Source organism: Geotrypetes seraphini, chromosome 19, assembly GCF_902459505.1.
Source record: "Geotrypetes seraphini chromosome 19, aGeoSer1.1, whole genome shotgun sequence".
Lineage (NCBI taxonomy): Eukaryota > Metazoa > Chordata > Amphibia > Gymnophiona > Dermophiidae > Geotrypetes > Geotrypetes seraphini.
This window is the reverse complement of record NC_047102.1, coordinates 24,591,131-24,606,806: the sequence shown is the minus strand read 5'-3', so window position 1 is coordinate 24,606,806 and position 15,676 is coordinate 24,591,131. Positions and strand designations below refer to the sequence as shown.

Below are 15,676 nucleotides of genomic sequence, written 5' to 3'. Positions count from 1 at the left end.
GGGTGATTTCCAATTTTTTAGAATGTGCATGAGAGCAGTCACCAACATGGTATCAATGAGTTTAGGTGGACAATTTGATTGTGTGAAACATGGGTGTTGAGAGCGAAGGATTACAATGTCCATAGAGATTTCTTCTGAGCAGTTAGTAATAGATTGTATGGTGTTCCAGACGTAGGTCCAAAAAGAACGGACTAGAGTACAATGAAATAACATATGATCAAGAGTTCCTTCCTCTTTCAAACAGTTCCAGCAAACAGAGTCTTGCTTTAAGTTAGCTTTCCACATGCGAAGTGGGGTCCATATTGCCTGCCACATAAGAAAGTACATTGATTGTGATACTCTAGAAGATAAAAGCGGGCGATTTGTTGATGACCAGAAAAGCTCCCAATCAATGTCAGAAAGCGGAGTGGTAAGTATAGTGTCCCAGTGCTTCATAGAGTGAGGTGAAAAAGTGAAGGAGTGATCTCTTAAAATACAGTAGAAGGATGATATCGCCTTGCCTTTTAATAGAGACAGAGAAGACCAGTTGTAAATAGTATTTTTGGAAGTCATATAGTCAAATCGTATATGCAAAGAAGGCAACACTCCAGTGAGAGAACGCCATTGTGAATAAGTAGAAGGAGGCAGCGAGTATGTAAAGCATAGTATATCGAATGGAATTAACGAGTTGAGGGTAAACAATTGATGGACAAACCATATACCTGCCCGCTGCCACCTTTTCCATGATAGAGATTTGTCGTGATTTTGAATTTTGGGATTGTTCCAAAGGGACATGAGTGGACTAACATTAACTGAGATTTCAGTCAATGTATCTATAAGATAAAGAGCATGCTGCGTTGCACCCAATAAAGAGTATCTCTTTAAGTGCCTTGGTATTGACACCGTTAGTAAGCATGAGATGTGTAAAGGCGTACATAAAAAACATTCCATTTCAAACCAGGCAGGAAGATCTTGAGTGGGAAGATTTTGAGTGGAGGAGTTAGTGAGCCAGTAAGCTCCATATTTGGCTAATGAAGCAATATAATAGTGATAGAAATCAGGAAAGTTAAGACCACCGTTGATCTTAGAGGCTTTCAATTCGGCGAGAGCAATTCGAGGTTTTTTCTTGTTCCAAATGAATTAAGATATTTTCATATTTAGCCAATGAAATAATGATTTCCGGCATAACAGAGGAAGCATAGAAAGGATATAATTAATTTGAGGGGCCAGAGTCATTTTGATGGATGCAATTCTACCCCACCAGGATAAAAAAAGTGGAGTCCATCGAGATGTAGTGTTTAGAACTAGATTTTTGACTTTAGATATATTAAGATCTTGAGCATGAACCGAATCTTTATGTATTAAAATCCCCAAGTATTTCACAGCTTCATGTGGGATTTCTATTACCTTGCAGTTCAAGGCGGATTACAAAAGAATTATCCAAGATGTATTACAACAAGAACTTACAAAAAAAAAAATTGGTCATTTTCAAAAAGAGTAAGAAATGGGTAAGGTTATTTGTTTGGGGTAGTTGGCTTTAGTGAGAGGTGAAGTTTGAGACTTGCGGTATTATTTCTTTTTTCAGAGTTTTCTTGAAGAGTATGGTCTTTATTTATTTTCTAAAAGTCTTGTAGTCGAGGGAGGCCGTCAGTAGATTGGCGACTTGGTTGTCTAGTTTGGCTGCTTGAGTGGCCAGGAGGCCATCATAAAGATTTTTCCATTTGATTTCCTTGATTGGGGGGTATGAGAATGGGGTGTGAGTTTTCCTATGTCTGGTTGCGGTGTTGTGGATGAGGCGGTTATTCAGGTAGTTTGGACTGTCTCCGTATAAAGTCTTAAATAGTAAGCAGTAGAATTTAAATTGTATTCTTGCTGGGATCGGAAGCCAGTGCGATTGGAGATATGCTTCTGTAATGTGATCATGTTTCTTTAACGAGTAGATGAGTCTTAGTGCTGTGTTTTGGATAGTTTGTAGTTGTTTTGTTATGGTTGTAGGGCATGGGAGGTAGAGGATATTACAGTAGTCAAGTAGGCCTAGTGATAAGGACTGAACTATGAGCTGGAATTGAGTTTTCTCAAAGAATTTCTGAACTTGTCTTAAGTTTCTCATGACTAAGAATGACTTTTGTATTGTTTTATTGATTTGCGGTTGCATGGTGCAGCATCTATCTGTCGATAGTTATTCCTAGCAGTTTAAGGGTGGTTTGTATGGGGTAGTTGATTGCGTTGATTTCAATGTTGGTTGTGGTTGGTATTTTGTTGTTTTCTAGGAGGATGAATTTTGTTTTATCTGGGTTCAATTTCAGTTTGTGATCTTTCATCCAGGTTGCTATTGATTTTAGTGTTTCGTATATTGTGTTCGTCATGGAGAGTTCAAGTTGATCGAAGGGTATGAGAATGTCTCTGAATTATTGTTTTTGGTGGCCTTCAGTTTGTCATGTGTATAAAATGGAAAGAACGTTGGCTGTTCAAAAAGGTTATTATAATAAATTTAAGGATGTGTGGGGATCTTTATTAAATTATAGTAATGAATAAGTTACACTTTTCCCAATCTTAATACACATGTGGATTTGGGGGGGGGATTTCTTGTTTTTCCATTAAGAATATATAGATGATTGTCGTAAGATATTATTTTCATGTGGTATATATTAGTTGTATATGAATTTGGGAGGGGGGTGAGGGTTAAATCTTCTTGGTGTATGATATTGAAAATTTTTCAAGTGATGTTGTATTATATTTGGTTGATATTTACTGTACACTTGATGTAGGTTTAAAAACGAATAAAGAAATTATAGTAAGAATATCTCCGATTTTGTTCAAAATTTGTTTGCAGAACTAGCACATCATTAAAAAAAAAGTTTCCCAAAATATCGGATCCTTAATTGCAATAGTCACTGAGCTAGACCCCCTTGTTTTACTGGGTGCTGGTAGCATCGTGCACAGCAGTAAATAAAATGGTCATTTTTAGCTGCTCATAAAGCTGACAATAATCGATGAAAAATACTAATTCTTGGCAGTCCAGCACAACCTATTATGCTAGTTTCAGCAATGCTAGTATGAGCATCGTGGATGCAAAAGCCTGCTTAAAAGTTATGCTCAAAGTGTGCCCTAAAACTTGTTGTAGTTTGTTGTGATAGATTTTGACCAGTTTATCAGCTGCTATAGCGCCAGAGCAAAAGTAGATACAGACTTCAGATTTTTATCATACATTATCCTTGCACTGGACACTACACTGTCAAATTTGCAGCACTTCAGCTGCGTCAGAAAATTCCTTCAAATTCTGCACCATTGACACAAGGGCTGAAATTTGTCAATATTTCAGGGTCAATGATAAAAAGAGTCTGCCTGAATATTTTTCTAACCAGTATTATTTGAAAGAGGAAATATTGCTCTACAAGCTTTATACTGAAATATAATTTTGCTTAAAAGTGTGGGATATATTGTGTGCACAGCCCATGATATACACATATCAGGCGGCTAGAAAATGTATACGAAACGTTTTTTTATGGAAACCTCTTAGAATTTATTTTTAAATAAATAGGTGTTGCGTTGGTCCATGGTGACTTTGCCACTACTGGTTTCCAAATGAGCAAACCAGTATCCCCATCAAGCATAGGGGCCAGGATTTTACATTAATTTTGAAAGGAAAAGCTTTTCTAAGATAAGGCAATAGCCTAGTGCTGGAACATGAGGTGATGACAAAATGAAGCACTTGTACCGGACTTGTTTGGCTGCTTCTAGAATACAGGGCACAAGCTCCAAAGCTGAAGTTTTCTCATCTTCACCATCACTGCTGAGCTGCCCATCCAACTCCTGGCCACCACCTTCAATCCACCCTAGCATGAGGTCTTCGTCCAGATCAAAGAGTTTGTCCACCGCCTCTCCCACTTTCACCAGCAATTCAACTGAAAAGGGGGAAACAAAATAAATCATATAGCCAACTCCAGAATTGCTGGCACATTAACCCGCAGATTCTATATATGGTGCCCAAAAGTGCGCGCCAATCCAATTAAATTGGCCAAGGAGCCAATTAAAGCCACCAATTGGGTGCTAATTGGTGCTAATCTGCTCCAGTTTGGAATTGAGTGCACATTAACAGAATAATGTTAAAAAAATGTGCAAACAATTCCAAATTGGAGCAGATTAGCGCCAATTAGCACCCAACTGGTGGCTTTAATTGGCTCCTTTGCCAATTTAGTTGGGCTCACATCTTGGAATGGCACCAAAGTTTGGGCCAATAACTCAAAAACTGTCACCCGAAGTGGCTCTGAGACATATGCTACCCAAAATTGTAAGGAAATATACCACTTATACTAGTGTTACAACCACATAAACTTCTTTTTTCTTTTATATTTTTTTATCAGCACTTTCAAAAAGTCATAAAACTGTTCTTATCACTCAGGAAAAAGCCTCAGAATAGGAGCCCATGCTCAGTCTTAATCATAGACTTAGCTTTCAGCGTGGTATTTTCCGCTCCGTGGTTCCAATCATTGGCTTAAAAAACCTGAGACTCAATTTTATTACTAAATAATCTAAAACGCTTTTATCATAAATATCTTTATAAATCTTTGAAATAACTACTTCTTTATAATAGCTTCTTTATAATACCACAGCTATTATAAAGAAGTAGTTATTTCAAAGATTTATAAAGATATTTATGATAAAAGCGTTTTAGATTATTTAGTAATAAAATTGAGTCTCAGGTTTTTTAAGCCAATGATTGGAACCACGGAGCGGAAAATACCACGCTGAAAGCTAAGTCTATGATTAAGACTGAGCATGGGCTCCTATTCTGAGGCTTTTTCCTGAGTGATAAGAACAGTTTTATGACTTTTTGAAAGTGCTGATAAAAAAATATAAAAGAAAAAAGAAGTTTATGTGGTTGTAACACTAGTATAAGTGGTATATTTCCTTACAATTTTGGGTACCAAAGTTTGGGCACCATATTCAGCATCTTAAATTGCATAAACATGTAAAAACAAGCATGTATAACCCACATGCATTATATGCATGAAATCTGGTGGTTTGGGGCTAGCATCGGGCCTCTCTCTGCAACTCCTATATTTTGCTCCAGTTTGTCACTCTTTAATCCCCCCTCCCGCCACGCAAGTCCTGCTTCAATCTCCGCAACTCCTGCAATCTTATTTCTTAAGGTCTCTAGCGGTTATCAACAAAACAGATGTGACTTCACCAAACAGGCAGTCTTTTGCCAGCATCAGGTCCTTTGTTCCAACACAACTTCCTGTTTATATGCATAAAAGTTTAGTACATTCCCAAACAGTAGTAACCCTCAGGCCATGGCTGCTGGGAAGAGTACAGAAGTAAGATTTTCAAAAGTACTGCTAACTTCAGCAGTTTACAGTTAGTGCAAATATTTTCCAGCTTTAAAATCAGCAACCTTACCATTTGTGGAGCTCATCATGATGAAACAAACACCATTATGCACAGATGGATGCTTTCGAATTCTTTCAACCCATATACTGGCTACCTCAAGCCTGGAGAGGCAGGTTAGCAGTAACCTGGATAGCAGAAATGGGTACATAAGTTCTGTAAACACGTCCAAGGCACTGCAAAAATACAGGCCTTGATTTTTCAGCCTGAAGTCCAGTGATGTGGACCTTTATTAACTGATAATTCTTGGCTGTATTCGTGTTAAAGTTTGGACGATCCAGTTTGCTGTACACTAACATACACATCTGTCAAATTTCCTACCCTTCTACAGAACACCAAAAGAAACTGACCCTATTCGCTCCACAGAAAAACAAAGAATTTGTGGAGAGCTGATGTCCAAACAAATAAATCATCCCCATAAATACATCTAGGGTCGGAACCCTAAGGTTTCTAGAGGTTCCGGCCCTAGATGTATTTATGTGGATCATTTATTTGTTTTTATGTTCAAACATTTTTATTGGAGGAACAAAGTAAAAATGCATTCATATTATACAGAAAGATATTTTAAAGGTTTTTTAATGGAAAGGCGTGCATGTGTGTAAATGTTATTGTATCAAAAGCAAAACAGGAACCTTCCTTCCCCTTATTTCCCCATTTTGCACACACACCCATTAGTGCTATCCTCCCTCTGTTTCCCTGTATCTCCACCTCCTTTTAACTACAGCTGTGACTGTTCTTGGATATGATAGATGTACTTTGTCCTATCAAATGGTATTGTAATTACTTTTCCTTCTCTTGTTCAGTTTTTTTTAATCATATGAACATAAGAATAGCCTTACTGGATCAGACCAATGGTCCATCAAGCTCAGTAGCCCGTTCTCACGGTGGCCAATCCAGGTTCCTAATACCTAGACATAACCCAAGAAGTAGCAACATTCCATGCTACCAATCAAGGGCAAGCAGTGGCTTCCCCCATGTCTCTCTCAATAACAGACTTTGGACTTTATCTCCAGGAAACTATCCAAACTTTTCTTAAAACCAGCTATACTATCTGCTGTTACCATAATCTCTGGCAATGCATTCCATATATTAACTATTCTCTGACTGAAAAAATATTTCCTCCCATTGGTTTTAAAAGTATTTCCCTGTAACTTCATCGAGTGTCCCCTAGTCTTTGTAATTTTTGACAGAGTGAAAAATCGATCCACTTGTACTCGTTCTACTCCACTCAGGATTTTGTAGACTTCAACCCTATCTCCCCTCAGCTGTCTCTTTTCCAAGCTGAAGAGCTCTAACCGTTTTAGTCTTTCCTCATACGAGAGGAGTTCCATTCCCTTTACCATCTTGGTCGCTCTTCTTTGAACCTTTTCTAGAGCCACTATATCTTTCTTGAGATAAGGAGACCAGAATTGAACGCAATACTCCAGATGAGGTCGCACCATGGAGCGATATAGGGGCATTATAACATTCTTAGTCTTGTTAACCATCCCTTTTTTAATAATTCCTAGCATCTTGTTTGCCTTTTGGCAGAAGGTTTCATCGTATTGTCTACGATGACACCCATATCCTTTTCTTGGGCGCTAACCCCCAAGATGGTCCCTAGCATCTGGTAACTGTGATTCAGGTTATTCTTCCCAATGTACACCACTTTGCATTTGTCCATCTTAAATTTCATCTAATACTTGGACGCCCAGGCTTCCAATTTCCTAGGCCCTATTCTATAAAGGGCATAACAGACTTACAACTGCTGAAATCCAGTGTAAATTTTGGCACCCATGTTAGTCACAATGAAGTAGTCTACTAAAACTAGGTGTGCCCCCTTTTAAGTTATAGAATTGCCTGCAGCCAAATGCATGCCAGCTCCGCATTCAGGAATAACACTAGCGGAGGTCAGCAAAATGCTCACTGCCGCTGGATGAATAGTGACCCCAAAATGTATACTTGATAGCATGTGAATACATACCAAATGTCATGATGTTGGAAATTCAAGTGTTGCACAGTAAATGAGATAAAAACCCAGCATGCAAAAGCCATCATTGATTGCCAAGTCGCACAAACAGAGTTAGCAATTCTATGTGGCAAACACTTATGCACTAAAGAGATATCTTATTATACAGCACCATTGCATTTCAGATCTATAGATCTTTTATGATAACAGTTATGAAATGTTCCTTGGATCTTAAAAAAAATATTTATATTAGGAGTACCAAACCCTGATCCACTGAATGTATCTGCAATGAATTAAAATAAGATTGGAAAAACCTGTAAGGGGTGGTAAAAATAAAGCCAATGGCTTGACTGGATGAAGATCTTTCAGCACGGAAGGGCTTTATAGTACAGCATGCAATACCTGCTTGTTTCCAGCAACGTTGGAGGGTCTGAATCACAAAGCAGCAGTAACAGCAGTTCCCTGAAAGAAAGGAGAGGGACATCTCTTATCTATGAACCACTCATGCCCACGTTTCAAGAAGAACATTAGTATAAATTGAACTTCATATACAATTCATTCAACGATTAAAATATTAGGGGTTGTTTTGGATCAGCATCTCACTGTGAAGACTCAGATAGATGCGGTAGTTTGTAAAAGTTATTTCACCTTATGGAGGTTACGAACTATTAAATCCTATTTTGAATTTGCTGCTTTTCGACTGTTAGTACAGTCACTGCTACTGTGTCTTCTTGATTACTGCAACATTGTCTATTTGACAATCACTAAGAAAAAATTAGGGAGACTGATACTAATACAGAACACAGCGGTCAGGCTGATCTACGGCCTGAAGAAATACGACCATGTCACATCCTATGGAAGCTCGGGTGCTGTTTAAGCTGGGTTGTTTTTGCTATAAGGTACTGTATGGATCAGCTCCTCTATATTTGGTCAATAAATTTTCCTTAGCTTCATATAAACACAGCAGAAAAACTCATCCTTTGTTTAATTTTCATTCTGTCCAAGTCTGTAGAAGTAAAAAATGTCTTGATCATACACTAGCGTACCAAGCAGCCTCTCACAACAAAGAATTTTGAGCGTTAGTGCTCACAGCTTATTCTTATAAACATTTTATAATACAGCTGAAGACTTATCTTTTTTCCAAGTACAGTCAAACCTCGGTTTGCGAGTGTTTTGAAAGACGAGCAAAACATTCTTGTAAAACTTGTCACGCAAACCGAGTGTTGACTCGATTTGCGAGCACCCCCCCTCTCGATAACCGGCATCACTCCCCCTCGCTCACAAAGCCCCCCCCCTCACCCCGCCCCGCTTGAACCTGCACCTCCCCGCCCGAACAACTTGAACTTACCCCTCCCATCTGGCACCGTCACGCAGCCCACAGGACGTGCCGGTGCCGCTTGAAGACTTCCTTCCTCTGCTGGGCCTTAAGCATGCATTTGCGCATGCTCAAGGACTTCTAATTCTCCCTCTCGTCTAGATTCTCTGAGAATCTCGGCGAGAGGAAGAATTAGAAGTCCTTGAGCATGCGCAGATGCATACTCAAGGCCCGGCAGAGGAAGGAAGTCTTCAAGCGGCACCGGCATGTCCTGTGGGCTGCGTGCCGGTGCCAGACGGAGGGGGGGTAAATTCAAGTTATTCGGGCGGGGGGGTGGCAGTTCACACGGAGGAGGGTCTTTGCAAGCGGGGGGGGGGAGGGGAGCAGCACCGCTGGCCTCGGGGGGGTGGGAACGTATCAAAGCGAGTTTCCATTATTTCTTATGGGGAAACTCGCTTTGATATACGAGTATTTTGGTTTACGAGCATGCGTCTGGAACTAATTATGCTCGTAAATCAAGGTTCCACTGTATCTGATTAATTAATTCCTTTTGTACTATGCTTATCGTTAATAGTCTTTTGTAAACCGCGTTGAGCTTGTGGTTACACGGTTAACAAGCACAATGTAATGTAGCTTGCCTATTTATAAAATGAACCTGAAAGGAGAAATTAGGTTCTTACCTGCTAATTTTCTTTCTTTTAGTATCTCCAGACTGGCACAGAAACAAATGGGTTAATGTTCCTCTACCAGCAGGTGGAGACAGACATACTGACTTTTGGCTGTAGCATAAGTAGGCTGTGCAGTCCTAAGTACAATCAGTCTGACAAATAGCCAAGAAGAACTCAGAAACTAATAACTGTGAATTATAAACACCAACATCACTCCCAGAAGGAGAATATCAACTAATAATCCAAAAATTGCCCCGGAAAAAAACTGTTGGATATTGAATAGAACAAGAACCTTCAAAAATGTTCATGAGATCCTTGGGTTCATAAGGGGGGATGGGGGGAATGAGCAGAAGAACCTTTTTTTTTTTAAATTTCTTTATTGATATTTTGAACTTGACAATGTATACATTTGAAAAATCGAAAAGAAAAAAAAAACTATATGAAAATACACTATTAACATCAGAAATATTACAATAAAAATTTTAAATCCCTTCTTAACCTATAACAGTAATGATATTATATTATACTCATCAATATTATAGAATATTATGAAATTTATACCTCTAAATAAATAATACACCCCTCCAACCCCCCCTGGATGTGCAAAGGAATCTAACATAAAGAAAAAGGAATCACTGTGCAGTCCTAAGTACAATCAGTCTGACAAATAGCCAAGAAGAACTCAGAAACTAATAACTGTGAATTATAAACACCAACATCACTCCCAGAAGGAGAATATCAACTAATAATCCAAAAATTGCCCCGGAAAAAAACTGTTGGATATTGAATAGAACAAGAACCTTTAAAAATGTTCATGAGATTCCCGGGTTCATAAGGGGGGGGGATGGGAGGAATGAGCAGGCTGATATCAGAATGACAGGGCTGGAAGAAATTTACTCTACAGTTCAGTATTTTAAACAGAGCTGGAATTTTCTTAAATCTGCTTTCGCAGAATAATCTGTTCTTGTGTAGAATTATTAAAATTACTACAGCCAGAGATGAAGTACTCACTCACACTTCACTCACAGAAGTCTCATTACAGAAATTCTTCTGGTCCGCTTTTAAATTCCAGTCTCACCCAGCACAGATCTCACTAAAGTTCTATGGGAAATTCCTAGGCATATACACAATTCTACAACTGGCATCTGCACATAGGTGCCACTTTGCATGTGTGAAGGTACAGAACACCTGCACAATCATGGATAAATGTCCAATTACAATGGAAGTGGCAGCATAACTTATGTGAATGCTAGCATTATTCTGCAAGGATGCACACAAATGACAAAAACCCTGATTCTATAAATGGCGTCTAACTCCTAGACATTATTTGGCGTGGTTGTCAAATCAACCGCAAAGTGCTATTTTATAGAATCGTGCCTAGAGGTGCCGAAGTGTTCTTAACAGCAGACGTTGAATCCTTAGGTGCACCGCAATTTAGGCCAGGGTTTTCTTGGCCTAAATGAGTGTGCCTAAAGTAGGCGCCTAAGTCAATCCACGCCCAAACTCCACCCCGAACCTGCCCCCGAACCACAAAGTGGTAGGTGCCCACCAGCTAATTATTAATAATAATAATAACAGCTTATATACCGCAAAACCGTGAAGTTCTATGCAGTTTACAAAGATTAAGCAAAGGTACAAATTGATTGACTTTAAGAGGGGAGGAAGAAAGAGGGTTAATAGGACAGGAAATCCATTTTTGAGGAGAGAGTGATCAATAGAACAAGTTAATCGCTATAGAGGGGAGAGAGAAGAGAGGATCAGTTGTCTAGATACTTTAGGAACAGGTGTGTTTTCAGACGTTTCCTAAATTCCTCATAAGTAGTGGGCGAAAGCAATTGTTCTAGGTCTTTACCCTATGATGCTGCTTGGTGCAAGAGAAGATGTTCATGGTGTTTTTTCAGTTTACAACCTCTCACTGGGGGGGAAACAAAGTTGGAATGTGAGCTTCTCTTGTGTCTGTTGGCTGAGAAGACGAAAAGGTCAGTTATATATTTAGGGGCAAGTCCGTGTAGTGCTTTGAAGCAGAAGCAGGCAAATTTAAACTTTACGCGCGCCTCCATTGGCAGCCAATGCAGCTGCCGGTAGTAGGGTGTCACGTGGTCAAACTTCCTCACCCCAAAGATCAGTTTGACCGCTGCATTTTGCATCAATTGTAAACAATGCATGTTCTTTTGGGAAATTGCTAAATAGGCGATGTTACAGTAGTCAAGTAGACTCAGTACAAGGGATTGGACTAGGGTTCTGAATGCCGCTGTATCGAAATAAGCTTTAATGGATCTGAGTTTCCAGAGAGTGAAAAATCCCTTTCTGATCAAGGAGTCCACCTGGTCTTTCATGGTTAGGCACTGATCCAAAGTTACACCTAGTATCTTTATGGTAGGTTGGATAGGGTAATTAAGATTATTGATACATAGTGGTGATTTGGTGTCAAGCGGATGTGGCGAAGCAACAAAGAAAATTGTCTTTTCTGAATTAAGTTTGAGCCTAAAGGTTGTCGTCCAGTGCTCCATCACGTTTATGGCTTCTGAAGCTTTAGGAATAGTTTCAGAGATAGAATTAACGAATGGGATGATGATCGTAAAATCATCTGCATAACTAAATAGTTTTATCCCTAACTGCGTTAGCTGCGTGCCTAGTGAGGACATGTAGACGTTGAAGAGCAATGGAGATAGCGGAGACCCTTGTGGCACACCGGATGGATTGCTCCAGGTATCTGAAAGTTCATAATTAAAACGTACTTGACTCTCCCTTTTATAAAACCGCATAAGAAGTTTTTTTAGCGCTGGCATGCTGAACGCTCTATGAACGGCGGAGCAGCACAGATGCATTTAGTGCACCGGCCGGTGCTTAAAAGTTCTTGCGCAGTTTTGTAAAAGGAGGGGCAAATTTTTAAATCATTTTTTAATGGCGCTTTCAATTATCAGTGCTGATAAAGCCAATTAAAAAAAAATTAAGTTAGATACCTAGATCGACTAGGCATGCCAATCTAGGTGCTATTTATAGAATCTGGGCCTTCGTGCATAAACATATAGTGGCATTCACATGGGCACAGCTGCCACAGAACTGCAAAGACAGAAAAACCGCAAATAACTTTTTCATATGTTATTCAAGTTTCAAGTTTAATTAGAATTTCTTATACCGCCCAATCAAGCCTTCTAGGCGGTGTACAAAAACACCAAAACAATGTGCCAAATAAAATATAATTTACACAGAAACAGACCAAAGACATTGACGAACGGGAACAAAAGGAAAGAAGGGTTAGAACTACAATTGATAGAGAGAAAGAGAACAAGGGAAAGAATGACAAAGGGAGGGGGATCCTATGTTCTATTAAAAACCATCGTGAATATGGTGAAACCACGAATAACACGGTGGGAGACCTGGCCTGTTACTGAAGGAGAGGCAAAACACGGTGAAGAAAGTGCTGGGAATCGGCAATTTCTCTATGCAAGCTGACGTAATTTGGGGGGGGGGGGAGAGGAGACAGCAAGCTATAAACAGCGAATAATCGAAACCGCGATTGCTGAAACCGCGAATACGGAGGGAGAAGTGTACCATCTTTTTTCAAATCAGGAGTGTCAGAGCTAGAGGACTCAGGCGCCACCCTCTAGAAACAGATAAAGAAAAATAAATAAAGGAGGCTTCCTATTCGGCTTCCTGACGTAGCTCTAGCGAAACCCAGACTGTGTTGAAGCTGAGACTTACCAGCTCAGATGAGTGATCTTTGTTTCAAGAGCTTTATGAACATTCTAACGTCAAATAGGAGCCTTAGCATTCAATATAATGTGCTGTGATTAAGAATTTATGCGTTATTAGCGACTTCGTATCGCTGTATGGTGCCCTGTTGAAGTATCTATGAGCACACTAAGAGCCTCTTCTATTAAACTGCACTAGCAGTTTTCTAGTGCGGGGAGCCGCGCTGAATGGCCCACGCTGCTCCCGACGCTCATAGAGTTCAGTGCGGCTCTCTGCGCTAAAAACTGCTAGCGCAGTTTAATAGAAGAGGGGGCAAATTTAAGAACATTTTTTTTGCGAAATGAGTAACAGTTTCCAAATCTGTTGGTATCAGATTCTTGACAGGCGAGGGATATTGTTTATGTTAACTATTTGTCTCCTCTCCTATCCCAAACAATTGTTGGGATTTAAATCCCCTATGTTTTTTGGATATGTAGAAACATGGCTGGTGGCACTGCAGGCGTCTATATACTCACAGTATGTACCCCGATACCAGGTTACACTTGTATTGTAGAACAGCTTCTAGGCACCAGATGCCTGTAAAGAATAAGCTTTCACTGCGTGACATCAGAGCAGCTAAGACTTATAGAAGAGTGTGTTGAGTGTATGTCTATCAATCACAAGTTCTTCCTTCACACATCCTACACCACGCTATCATACCAACAAAGAACATAAGAACATAAGAAACATAAGAATTTGCCTCCGCTGGGTCAGACCAGAGGTCCATCGTGCCCAGCAGTCCGCACCCGCAGCAGCCCATCAGGTCCATGACCTGTCATGTTATCTTGATTTAGCCCTATAGCCCCCTTGTTTTTATCTATACTCTTTCCATACTCTTATCTACCCTTATCTGTATCCCTCAATCCCCCTATCCTTCTGGAATCCATCCAGTCCCTCTTTGAATCCCCGTAGCATAAGAACATAAGAACATGCACTAAAAGAGACCATGTATTTTTTTGTACCTATTGGTGAAATAAGGACAAGTGAAATGCGAGAAACTATTCAAACAGTGGATGCACATGTGCCCATTTTCCACTCCAACCTAAACGCCCCCCCCCAGCTAAAATCCCACTGTCTACCCGGGTGAACAGTTTTGTAAATTATCTCAGTCTGATTTTACGGCACCTGTGCTTAACCCGACTCCCGTGAAATCAGCTGAGAAAGTCACAGAGGAACAAGCCCATTCATATGATTTCTATTTGGCAACACAGAATTCTCCAAGCATCGTTAGATGCAGGCTATGGCTCAGATGTTAAGGCACTGAATCCAAAGTTGGAACCTGAGGAAGCTGTACATGATCGCGTTCCAGGGAAACAGTGTGCTAGCCTTGCCATAATTCAGGTTTTTGGGGGGACGAACAAAATTACAATCCATAAAAATCATTCTGAACCAACAATCTGTTCTACCAATGATTACAGAACAGTGGTCTCAAACTCACAGCCCGCCAGGTACTATTTTGAGGCCCTTAGTATGGTTATCATAATCACAAAAGTAAAATAAAGAGTTTCTTGATCATATGTCTCTTTAGCTATATAAATTACAATATTATTAATTAAAACTTAGCCAAAAGGAAAGATTAATAAACTATAAAGAGTTTGCAAAATTGTCATTTCTTTAATAAGACATTAACTATTTTTGCTGAGGCCCTCCAAGTACAGTGGTGCCTCACACAACGAACTTAATCCGTTCCAGGAGCAAGTTTGTTATGTGAAACGTTCGTTGTGTGAAACGCGTTTTCCCATAACAATACATGTTAAAAAAAATAATTCGTTCTGTAGCATAAAATATGCTAAGAAGACATAAAAAAGATAAATTTTTGGTTATTATTTTTATTTAGATACATCTAAAAACATAATTGTTTTTTAAAACAACACACATTTTTTAAATTTAAAGACAGACTAAGTAGAGTCTAATTTTACAGTGAGAGAGGGCAGAGTCTCAGCGGCAAAAACTGGGACTTAACTGTTCATTTTTTTTTTTTTCTACCGTGTTTCCCCGATGATAAGGCAGGGCCATCAAATAAGACAGCCCCCCCTTTTTAGAAAAAAATGTAAAATAAGGCACCCCCCCGCAAATAAGCCACCCACCGATACCTGCGCTTACCCGAATCGGGTGGTACGGTGGGTGACTCCGTGTGGTCCCTGGCACCCCCGACACGATCGGGGCAAGAGGGAGCTCAAGCCCTCTTGCCCCCCCCGACTCCCCGACACGATCGGGGCAAGAGGGAGCTCAAGCCCTCTTGCCCCCCCCCCCCGACTCCCCGACACGATCGGGGCAAGAGGGAGCTCAAGCCCTCTTGCCCCCCCCCCGACTCCCCGACACGATCGGGGCAAGAGGGAGCTCAAGCCCTCTTGCCCCCCCGACTCCCCGACACGATCGGGGCAAGAGGGAGCTCAAGCCCTCTTGCCCCCCCGACTCCCCGACACGATCGGGGCAAAAGGGAGCTCAAGCCCTCTTGCCCCCCCGACTCCCCGACACGATCGGGGCAAAAGGGAGCCCAAGCCCTCTTGCCCCGCCGATTCCCCAACTCCCCGACAATATCGGGCCAGGAGGGAGCCCAAGTCCTCCTGGCCACGGCGACCCCCTAACCCCACCCTGCACTACATTACGGGCAGGAGGGATCCCAGGCCCTCCTGCCCT

The 15,676-nt window shown here is 40.6% G+C and overlaps 1 protein-coding gene across 4 annotated transcripts in view; it reads right to left on the bottom strand.

Moving 5' to 3' along the window:
- The window catches only part of SAAL1 (serum amyloid A like 1), a 67,287-nt gene that overhangs the window by 18,182 nt on the left and 33,429 nt on the right, over positions 1–15,676 (bottom strand). For all 4 annotated transcript variants that reach the window (XM_033928812.1, XM_033928808.1, XM_033928809.1 and 1 more), the window contains exons 6-8: positions 7,721–7,780; positions 5,383–5,498; positions 3,698–3,884 (exon numbers count right to left, since the gene is read on the bottom strand). In XM_033928812.1, the coding sequence (XP_033784703.1) occupies positions 3,698–3,884; positions 5,383–5,498; positions 7,721–7,780 (363 nt within the window). The remainder of the gene's footprint in view (positions 1–3,697; positions 3,885–5,382; positions 5,499–7,720; positions 7,781–15,676) is intronic.